A 12,014-nucleotide genomic window follows, 5' to 3' on the forward strand; every position below is an offset into this window, starting at 1 on the left:
AAAGTTGATGATTAGGGTATCCCAAGACAGAGGGATTTATCAAGCTTTCCCTTAAGGTATTAAAAGCTAAGTCATCCTGATTTTCCCAAGTAAGAGGGTCAGGTTTGGTATTCCTTAGTAAGGCATATAAAAGCTGGGTCATGAGAGAAACGCTCAGAATTCTGTTCCCTTAATAGCCAGCCAAGAAAACCTTGTAGTTGACCAAAACTTTGGGGTTTTGGTAAGTTCAAGATGCCATGAAGCCTATCTCGATCAAGGTGCAGCCCTTGTTCTGAGATCAGGTGCCTGAAATAACAAACTGCAGTTTTTCCTTAGAAAGGTTATATCCCTTTGGGGCTAAAAGCTTTAATAGGTGGATGCTGTCTTCCTGTGAGGAGACCTGAGAAGGGGAGCAGAGAAGCAAGTCTACATATTGCAATAAAACAATTTCTAGGAACGTTTATATTATCTAAATCAGTTTTTAAGGTTTGTGAGAAGTAAGAACAACGCTCAGTAAAACCCTATGGTATTAACGTCCAGGTATATTGTTGTCTTTCTCAAATAAATACAAATAGATACTGACTAGCTTTATTCAAAGGGATGCTAAAGAAGACGCTACATAAACTAATCATGGTAAAAAATTTGCTTTCAATGGGGATGGAGGCTAGTAAAATATGGGGATTAGGAACAACAGGGTGCCATGGGAAGACAGCACTGTTTATGACTCAGAAGTTTTGGACAAATCTCCACCCTCCGCCACTGGGTGTCTTTGTAGGTAAAATAGGGATGTTGCAGGACCTAGTACAGAAAATCACGAAGCCCTAGGTCTTATAGTCTTCTACTGTCAGCTTAATGCTATGGAGGGCCTCTTTATTTAGAGTATTAATTGATTCTGGAGAGAGGCTTTGAGGGATCTATTTGGATCCTAATAGGAGAGGCACTGTGGATTCTGCCAATATCAGCTGAAGATTTTGCCCATAAGGAGGGTGGTTGCTGATCCATTAGGAACAAATGATTAGTGTCCTTAGAATTAGCTTAGTGCTACCAGAGACAGAGCAAATCAAAAACGTCAAAGGGTCAATTGATTCACCCAGTCAGCTATTTTGGCTGTTCTCAAATCTAAGAAATCTTGGCCCAATAAATGAACAGGGGCAGAGGAACTAAGGAGGAAAGGGTGATTATCTCTTAGAGGGCTTAAACAAAATGGGATGGGCTTAGTAACAGAAACTTGTTGAGATTCATTTGAGATCTCCAGTATTTGAACCATTTCAGTACTCCAAGGTAGGGGCTATTTAATATCAGTGCGGTTGAGCACCAACAGTGTGTAGCTCCAGTGTCAATAAGGACACAGAGAGATTCATTTCTAATCTGGGGAGTAGTTTCTCCAAGCCAATTAAGGGGGAAAATTGAGAGGAAAAACCTGTAATTCCTCACAGTCCCATCATTGGGAGTTAGAAGGGCACTGGAAAGGCTGCTTAGAGGGCTGAAAGTACCTGGAGTGCTTACGCTTATAAGTCTTTCTTCTGATGTCCTGTCTTTTTGCAATAATGGCAAAGACTGGGAGGGTTTTGTTTTTGTTTATAAGCCTCCATTGTTGGAGCTGAAAATTGAGAATTTCTGTGGTCTTCCTTTTAGTTGCATATCTAGGGTGTGGGTAAGGTAGTTTGTTAAATTAACTAAATCTGGAATGGATATAGTTTCACATTCCATTCTGGTCCTTTCAACTGGAAGAAAACGATCCTGGTTCAGTTCATTAATAATCAGAGTTAAAGCCTACCCAAGTGGATTCAACATTCAAAGGAAGAGCAGAAGATTCTTTAAAGACAATTTAGAGCCAGCTATGATGGTCATGCACAGGCTCCCTGGGCTTCTGGGTACAAGCCTGAACTTTATTCCAATCGACTGGCTTTGGGAAAGCCCTAGGAATTGCCAAATGGAGTTACCTAGTGATTCCCTGAGCCTGATCACATGATAAAACAGCAACAGCAAGAGTTTGTCTCCAGCTCTTGGGACCATCCCAATGAGTAGTTTTCATCCAGTGTTGGGCCTGGCCTTTACCAACAAGCCTGTGAACTAGCTGATATAAGTAACGGAAACCAGAAACCAAAAGTTTGCATGACTATATTAAATTCCTCAGCAAACCTGTGGGGATCCTCAGTTACTCTGAGAAAAATCTTTGACTATGACTCAGTTCAGCTTTAGTCCAGGGAACATAAGAAATTAAGGGTTTAGCATTTGGATCCTCAGAGGGTCTGATTTTAAAGGGGCAGGTTTTAATAGGTTCAAGAGACGGGGAGGCAGGGAGTGGATCAGAGAAAAAGGGAAGTTCAGTGAGAGGATTAGAATGAGGAAAAGAAGGTATAGAGGAGGTGGGGCTGGTGCAGAAAGAAGAGAGGAATATGGTGCTGAAGACAGAACAGAGGAGGAGCAAAAGAGGCCTCATAAGCCTGTTTCAGTTTTTGAAATTGTTTGCCTTGGTTAATTTACAAATGATATTTTGTAAAGAGGTGATTTTAGAGTGCATTTGGAAGCTTCCAGGTACCAATTAAAATACACATCCTATTCAGTTTAATTTTAGAGCCATTGTCTTCCATTTAGTTCTGAGAAAAACAAGTTTGAAGCGGTCAAAAGTTCCCAAAAGTGACCACTGGAGTTCTAAGTTAATTTTGGTTAAGTTGGTCCATTTAGTGAAAAATGTTCAAAATAAACAGACCATAGCTTTTGAACATAAAATCAGCCATGGTCCCAGAAGGAAGATTCTCTTGAGAGAATTTAGAGAATTGGGATCCCATACTTCAAAGCCAGAGGTTCAGGTCTTCCCTGGTGGTCCAGCGGGTAAGACTCCACACTCCCAATGCAGGGGACCCAGGTTTGATCCCTGATCAGGGAACTAGATCCCACAGGCACGCCACAACTAAGAGTCCACATGCTGCAACGAACATCTCATGTGACCCAACTAAGACATGGCACAGCCAAAAATAAATAAATATATATTTTTTTTTTAAAAAAAGAAAAAGTCAGTGAAACACAGGCAGTCTTTGTTTACAAAAAAGGGGGAGGGGGGGCGGTGTTCAGAAAACAAACGAGTACTCACCAAAAGGGCAATGCCTTCACAAACACAGATCCCAAATAAAGTTGGAGAGCTCAATCAAAAGGAGGAAGCTACATATATATGGAATCTAAAAAAAAAAAAAAAGGGTACTGATGAACCCAGTGACAGGGCAAGAATAAGGATGCAGATGCAGAGAATGGACTGGAGGACATGGGGTTGGGGTGGGGGGGGAGGTGAAGGGGAAGCTGGGACAAAGTGAGAGAATAGCATAGACATATTTACACTACCAACTGTAAAACAGATAGCCAGTGGGAAGTTGCTGTATAACAAAAGATCAACTCGATGATGGGTGATGCCTTAGAGGGCCAGGACAGGGAGGGTAGGAGGGAGTCGCAGGAGGGAGGGGATATGGGGATATATATATGTATAAATACAGCTGATTCACTTTGGCATACCTCAAAAACTGGTACAAGAGTGTAAAGCAATTATATTCCAATAAAGAGCTTAAAAAAAAAAAAAAAAAAAAGGAGGGAGCCTGAATCTGAGAGGAGACTTACCAAACCGAGAGGAGGTGGAAAGCACAAGGGGATCAGGTGGGTACTGTGCATGATTCCAGGGATCATTAGTTCCTCAGAGGCTCCTCTTTTTCACGCATCCCCCTCCTGACACCAAGTAATGTTAGCCTTTAAAATAAAAAGGTAACCATTTCGCCAGCAAAATCAGGTTTATTTGGGACTAGCACATGAACTGCAATTTGGGCCATGGAAACTATGGCAAACTATAGCCTGGAGAAGGAAGGGCTGTTCTTTTATAGAGGAAAATAGGAAGTTGGGAGGGGCTGTTTGTTTAAAAGTTCACTGGAGGAGAGAGATTTCAGGGTTGTAGCAGTTTCTCATTGGCTGGGCTATTTCTAGGCCAGAAGAAAATCTTCCTTCTTTCTGCTGTAAATTAATCTTCTTCTGGCTGGGATACATAAAGTAAGCTGTGATGAGTGGTATCTGTGTGAAAGCTCCCCCTTAGGGCTCCCCAACTCCATCTCGAATGAGGTTTTCCTTTATTCATTTTCATAATATGTATATGAAGTCATCATGCTGTACACCATAAACTTATACAGCGCTCTCTGTCAATTACATCCATAAAACTGGGAAAAAAGCCCAAAAAAATTTGTATCTGCCAAGAAGTACTAAGTCCCTCAAAACCTTATTTTGTTCATTTCAAATGCCACTTGGTTAAAGATCTCTACAACATCCTTTAAAAAGGTTATAGAGTATAATCCATGCTTTACATATTTCCTGCATATTCTCTTCGTGAAGGTTAAAGGTCTAGCTTTAGTAGCTTGGAATTTTTGTCAATTCAGACACAATATTCTATGCATACTCTTTGTTTCATTTCCAAATTTCACCTTCCCTGCTGGAAGGATTACTAGTGATGCAAAAAGCAAACAAGAAATACATCAAAGTAAATGAGGTAGCGAGAGAGAGGTCAACATAGCAGGAGAAGTAGAAAGGGGATTTGAGCTTACTGACCCCACCCGTGGCCATGATGTATCTAAAGTGCCAATCATTTTGAGCACACCTGGGTAGGAGCACACCTATGTGTTGTTGGGGGTCACACAGACATCACCTGCTGGCTGCAACAGTGTGAGTTAAATCCTAAAAGCCTAGATTAAGGAGTGTTGGTCAAACAAATGGATCCAATCCTGACATCCCTGAGAATCTTTCAGATAGAGAAGCATTTCCAAAGAGAACAACTGTTTCACAAACACCTGGCAACAAATTTTTTCTTGCCTGTAAATTTTACTTGAAAATAACAAACGTAAAAATAATTACATTTTCCTACCCTTTAAATTCATTTGACCTAAAATAAAAATTCAAGCCCACTAGAACCTGGAGGCTATCACCGCATATCCTGGTCAATCAACCTGGAGTTGCCTCAACTTCCCCGACAGCACAACCATCCACATACACAGCAACACGTGGCTAGTGACACAGCTTCATCAGATATCCCTGATTAAACCTATTACACTCAGTTATTACCTCCCAGGAAGAATCAAGCCATGAGGACACTGGATGAAGGTCAAGCATGGGAAAAGGTGGAGTATGGAAAGTACTGGAAGACTAGGTACATAAAATGAGCTGAGGCAAGATAATTTCAAGAGGGAGCCTGAAAACACTGGAGCAGCAAAAAGGCAAAAATGTTAGGGTGGTCTTCTAAGAGAAATTTTTGAAAATATATGTTAAAGGGGTCAAAGAGTCAAACTTCACCTAATCCACAACTCTGGCTCCAGAAAAATCTACCCTTCCAGGCTTAGTGGCTGATAATTATAGGAGTCGGGAAGGGGTGCAGGGACTAAGAAAAAGACCAGGAATACAAAATTAGCACCTTGCCTACCCTAACACACCTTTTCTTCCCCTCACGTCAGCTGACACTCTCCTAGAAAGCACAGCACAAAATGAATAGCCCCTGGTGGGTTGATTACAAAGCTGTTAAACAGGCAGAGAACGGCTCTATTACACCTCCCTTATCAGATGCGGTCACTCTTGCCCCCACCATTTCCTATGTCCGCACAGGCTCTGTTCCAGCCTCTCCCCAGAAGGTAACCTTCCCACATCCCGGTCCCCCTCAGGGGCCCTGTTCTCAGCCATCACAGAAACTCATGGTCTTCTAGGTGCAGAAACGTGGTTCACATTCGTTTCTTTGGGGAGGATCTGGGGGGTGGGAGGGATGGTGGTGGTAACAGGTAATGTAAGCGGGGCAAGGTCTTTGGGGGTTGGGCCGGCAACCGCAGGCCAGCTGCTCTTCTGCCCCGTCCTCACCCACCCAGGCGAGGAAAAGCCACGGCTCTGCCAGGCGCAATCCAGGGGCTGCGCTTGCCGAGTCCTGCGGGAGCCACCCTCGATCAGGCCGCACTGTTCCCCACTGGAGGGTGGCGGTACGGAACACGGATGTGTTGGAGGCTCTCTCCCCACCAGAATCTTCCGGCCCTCCACAGGAGAGAACTCCCCAGCCAGGAGCAGCGTTAGCACCAGCGGGCCAGGAGAACGCGTGCGACGCGGCCGGCGGAAGGCGCCGGGGGCGGGGCCGAGGGCCTGGAGCAGCGGAAGAGCCCGTTTCGCCGCCGGGCGGGGAGTCTACTCCTCTTTCCCCGCCTGCCGTTACGCTTCCACTGCTTACGGGTCGCAGAGCCCGTGGGCGGACTTCTCCCGAAACTTCTAAGAGGCAACCGCCGCCCCCTGCCCGCCGCCCCGCAAGAATGCATTACCTAGTGCCACGGTCACAGTCGCCGTCACAGGCACCCTCAACCCCACCCCTGGCCTGCCTGCGGTCCCTCTCTCTCCTTGACCCGCACCTGCGCGCAAGCTCCCCCGGGCCGCAGGTGCGGACGACGGCGGAATTCCACGCCCCGCAGAGGCCCGCCAGCTCTGGGGAGGGGAAGGGGAGGAGCGGTCTCCCACGGCTCCCAGACTGATGTCCCAGGTGCGTCCCAACCCCCGAGGCACCGCTCCTTAGGGGCGCTGATGGCCCTGGAGGCTAGGCCTCCGCCGTCCTAGCCACGGCGCATCTTTGTCTTTGCCCTCTAAGCCCCAGCGGATTCTCACTTTGGGGTCCCGCTCATGCTGCACCGCCCATGCAAAGAACTTCTCGTTCAGAATCCCTGAAGGCTTTCGAAGCACAGCTATTGATTCTGTGGGATGATGAGGCTCCCTGCTTTGTAGAAAGACCAGGGTGAGGGGAATTCCATGAGTTTTCTTGACAGGACACCGAGGATCCACAGATAGGGCTCTTCCTGAGCAAGGATTTCTATGCAGCCTTGGGTTAAAGAATTTAGCAGTACAAAGCTTGTTTCCTGCCTGCCTGGGTCGTAACGGCAGGGAGGGTCAGTGTGATAGCAACCAAGATAGTTGACTCCTTAACCAAGTGCGCCCTCCCTTTCTTTTTCCAGATTGTGCCTTTTTAGCCAAGAAGCATGGAGGTAATTCATGGCAGGCCCTACTGGTGCAGGGAGCTTGAAGGAGCTGACATACTGTCAGACACCTTTTACTCTAATGAATTGCACACTCCACTACAAACAGCTGCTCGCCCAACTGCCTCAGAGGACAGGTAAAACAAACCCAGAGAAAGCAGTTGAAAAGGGTTTTAATATATTAGTGTATTTTCGTTATGAGAGAAACAGCATTTAAGGTTATGGGCCTCTTCTGTTTATCACATCATAAGGAAGGCATAGCATGACAATTAACTGAACCTTGAAGTGTCCACATCTTTTAGGAACTCGGCAAGAAGAAAAAAGTTAGTGTATATTTTTAAAAGGCAAACGTCAAATTAATCTACTACATTCTAGAATTCTAGAATGGTCAGTTCCTTCATTTGCAAATTAGTGTTTTAATCAAACTTTTTATTAAAGAGTAGTATAGTATCATCTGCTCAAAAATACTCTAAATTTTTGCTTTACCATATTTCCTGTAACACAGTAATTGCAGATTATGTTTAAATTTGCATCTAACATATACTGAGTGATTACTCTGTGTTGGCACTGTACCAAATGCTTTGTATGTAGTAATTCTTTTAATCCTCACAACAGCCCTATAAGTACTATCATTATCCCCATTTTACATATGAAGGAACAGGTACAAACAAGTAATTTTCCAAGATCTTACTGCCAGCTTTTCTGTATCATATTTACTTGAATCATTTTGAGGAAAAAAAACCTCAAAATCCTTGGTGAAAAACAGCCTGTGTAATTGTTTTCTTGCTTTTGTTTATTTGTTTTTTCATAAATTCACTTGGTCAAATCTCTCATCTAAGAAGTTTTTCTCATTTAAGAAAATGGTCAAGAGGTACAAACTTCCAGTTATGAAATAAATAAGTTTTGGGGATATAAAGTACTGCATGGTGACAATAGTTAATAATACTGCATTGTATATTTGAGAGTTGCTAAGAGAAAAGGTCTTAAAAGTTCTCATCACTGGGAAAAACTCTGTTAACTATGTATAGTGATGGATGGACTTATTGTGGTAATCATTTTGTGATGTATACAAATATTGGATCATTATGTTGTACACCTGAAACTAATATAATGTTATATATATCAGTTATACTTCAATTTAAAAGAAAAAGAATCTTTTTTTTTTACTTTATTTTTAATTTTTGGCTATGTGGGGTCTTGGTTGCTATGTGGGCTTTGCTCTAGTTGTGGCGAGTAGGGGCTACTCTTTGCTGCAGTGCATGGGTTTCTCTTGTTGTGGAGCACAGGCTCTAGCTGTGCAGGCTTCAGTAGTTGTGTCACACGGGCCCTAGGGCACACGGGCTTAGTAGTAGTGGCTCATGGGCTCAGTAGTTGTGGCTCATGGGCTCAGTTGCTCTGCAGTGTGTGGGATCTTCCTGGGCCAGGGATTGAACCCGTTATCCCCTGCATTGGCAGGTGGATTCTTAACCACTGTGCCACCAGGGAAGTCCCAAGAATTCGTTCTTTAACAAATAAGAAGTCGCCTAGCCTCAGTTTAAACACTTCCAAAATGGGACATCACTACCACAGAGGCAGTGCACTCCATTTTTTAATGTGCCTGATTGTTAGATAATTTTCTTTTTACTAAAAACATTTCCTCTGTCCATCTGCTGACCCTGGTTCTTCCCTCTAAAGCCATGCAAAGTAAGAATAGTCTGTTTTCTTCATAATAGCAGCCCCTCAAGTGTTTGAAGATTCTTTTGGCTCTAAGTTCTCTTTGCCAAACGAACACTGATTCTCAACAGACTTTTCTTCTTGCATTGAGGCTTTCACTGTCTCGATCAGACTTCCATGGATCTATTTCAATTTGTAAACATACTCTTTATATGAAAAAATAAAAAGAAAGCTTTTCCCCCCTAATTAAAAAGTAACACATTTCCATGTAAATAATATAGAAATCATGAAAATCCACAAAGAAAACAAATTTTCCATTTTTCCAACGGAAGGAAAAATTATGAAATTAAAGCACAAGGAAGAAAACCTCTGTACTTCCTTTATCCAGAAACAATAACCATTGTTAATATCTCAATATGTTCTCTCCATTTTTTAAATTTAAGGATTGTAGTCAACATTTTTTATAAACTTCTATTTTCACTTAATGAAAAGAAATATTTTCATATTTGTAGGAAAGAGGGCTCAGCTCACGTCTACTGACTCAGTCCTCACTGCACCTGCTTTGTTACCTGATTCCCAAAAGTGGCTGTGCGCCCTGAATTCCTACTCAGCTCCAAGGACCATCAGATTAGATAGGGCTTCCCTGAAGTCAGAGGAGATCCCTAGCAGATCGTGTGTGATTTGGGGGTGGCAGTTTTCCCTGGATCAAAAGCAGCAATGTGAGGTTTTATATTTGGCCAAAAGGGCTCTGAGTAGGAATTTAGTGCTGATTGAATGCTGTGCCCTCAAAAGCACTCATATAGGCGTTTCACTGAAATTTTGATCCCCTTCACCTAAATGGTCCTATGGTTGGTTAGTAATTGGCTCCAAAATTCTTTAACTGGCATGAAATCTAAGAGAAACATCTTTGAGAAAATATTGCTTTTCATCAACTGACTCCAAAATTAAACACAACATATATTCAATTACCTATAAAATACAATAAGGTACTATTTGAAGCAATATTTAGGTATGACCATAATAAATAAATAAAATTTGCTTTCCATTTTATTCCATGTGAATTTTTTCCTTTCATAGTCCCCAAATGGGAAAGCTAGGATGATCATATATTCTCAGAACCCCTCCATTTAACCCCCTTTTAAAAAGCAGCTGGGCAGCTTACAAAATTGAAGTTCTCTTTTCTCTCAATGGTATTCCTCTGAACTGCTCTGGAAACTGTCATCAGGGTAATATTGGTAAATCTGCCCTATCAATGCTGAGGCTTACTTCTTACAGACCAGGTTCAGAGACTGTGGCTCCCAACTCAAACCTCAAGGTATTCAAAAACAAAACAGCGAAAAACAAAAATCTCCTGGCTTTTAGGGATTACCCTTCATAATGGTAAGGATGAATGTGAGTCCTAGCATATGTTAGCTCTTAGTAGCTTTATTTTCTAAACATGGATGAACTTAAAGGAATGCCTTTTTAAAATATTACAATATATTTTGAACTAACTTGGCAATTCTAACATAGATGAAAAATTATTTCCTCATATCCACTTTTTTTTTTTTCTTTTTGGAATAGGCAACACAGTCTAACTCCATTGTTACCCAGCATTGATCTGATAACTGGGCACATCAAAGTCACATGAGGAGTGTTCTAAAAATACAGATTCCCAAGCTCTGTCTGTGGATATTCTGACTCACTGGATCTGAGTTGGGTTCAGGGAATCTGCATTTTTAGAAGTGTTTCAGCTTATTTTGAGAACCACTGGGCCAGCAGAAAGCAATGAAAACAATAAGAAAACCAGGATTGTGGTTCAGGCCTACCCAGTGACCAAGGGCAAGTTAATCTTTGTACTTCAGTTCCTTTCTTCACTGGTATATTTTTTAACAATTATATTAGTCACTATTATGTATAATTACTTGATATCCTTTAAAAATATTAATAAGCAGGTGGTATTCTTTTGTATTTCTTCCATTGAAAATTTAACAATGGCAGGTACAGATACTCAGAATCACAGATGCCTACCTCCTTTTTCCATTCAGTTGACATCTCCTTACTTCTAGCAAGTTCCCTAGTCCATTAGGAAAATAAACATCAATTTAAAAAGTGTCTTGAGAATTGCTTAAGATTTAATTATAAGTTCCCATTTTGTTTCTGGGTTTATTCCATTGCTTTCTGATTCCTGAATTTTTTTTTTTGACTATTAGCTTCCTGTCTAAAAATGAGCATATGTTTGTTCTAGGCTTTCCGTTAATCATGCCTTTCAATAATTACTGGCTAAACTCAGCCCCCTCTAGAGCCAAATTCTGTGAAGTGACTCCAAAGCAAGATATTGGTTCATCTATAGGGAACATATCTTTCTCAAAAACAAGTAAACATTAATTTTATGTGGCTAAAGATTGCAGCACTAATAATTTATTGTTATTTGCTTTGGTGATGTATTATTTAAGCTATAAAATTAATCTTAAAACTTCAGTATTTAGTTTAATTAGTTTATTCTACAAATTCTGTTAATATTAAAGCTGGGGGGGTGGGGAATGTGAGACCCTAAAATGAAAGAGAAATATGACTTATTTTTGCTTTGCCTTTTGTTTTAAATGGTTTCCTGCAACTTACTGGCTTTAGATGAATGCCAACCCAAATGATTGATTAACATATTCTACTGGCTCATCTTCCTACGCTAGTGTAATATATGAGGGTCAGATGCTGAGAAATTCTCATCTAATTTAAATGTAACTTTTAAAAACTTAGATATTAAAGCTCAGGTTGTCATTAATCAAATGTGTTTAAATATTTTTTGCTTGTCATGCCCCCCAAACTGTGTCTGTTGATCATAGTCATAGATCATACCTCAGAGGTCTGAGAACTGAACACCTGCATCCCTTCTACAGCACCCCAAATCAGTGGTCACCAGATTCTCCTTGGCTAGCTAGTGTAGAGAGTGGCAGACTTCCTCTGTAAAGGACCAGAGAGTAAGTATTTCAGGCTCTATAGTCTCTGTCCAACTACTCAACTCTGCTATTGTAGGATGAAAATAGCCAATATATAAATGAATGGTCATGGCTGCATGCCAATAAAATTTTACTTACAAAAATGGTAGTAGGTTGGGGCTTCCCTGGTGGCGCAGCAGTTAAGAATCTGCCTGACAATGCAGGGGACACAGGTTCAATCCCTGGGCCGGGGAGATCCCACATGCTGTGGAGCAACTAAGCCCATGCGCCACAACTACTGAGCCTGCGCTCTAGAGCCCTTGAGCCACAACTGTTGAGCCCGCATGCCACAACTACTGAAGCCCATGAACCTAGAGCCCGTGCTCCGCAACAAGAGAAGCCACCACAATGAGAACCCCGCCCACTGCAACAAAGGGTAGCTCCCGCTCGC

The 12,014-nt window shown here is 42.1% G+C and overlaps 1 protein-coding gene across 1 annotated transcript in view; it reads left to right on the forward strand.

Moving 5' to 3' along the window:
• Positions 1-6,998: 6,998 nt before the first annotated feature.
• SPMIP4 (sperm microtubule inner protein 4) overlaps positions 6,999-12,014 on the forward strand; it is a 34,966-nt gene continuing 29,950 nt past the window's right edge. The window contains exon 1 of the mRNA XM_057733652.1: positions 6,999-7,132. Within this exon, the coding sequence (XP_057589635.1) occupies positions 6,999-7,132 (134 nt within the window). The remainder of the gene's footprint in view (positions 7,133-12,014) is intronic.

This window comes from Hippopotamus amphibius, chromosome 4, assembly GCF_030028045.1.
Source record: "Hippopotamus amphibius kiboko isolate mHipAmp2 chromosome 4, mHipAmp2.hap2, whole genome shotgun sequence".
In the NCBI taxonomy this organism is placed as follows: Eukaryota; Metazoa; Chordata; class Mammalia; order Artiodactyla; family Hippopotamidae; genus Hippopotamus; species Hippopotamus amphibius.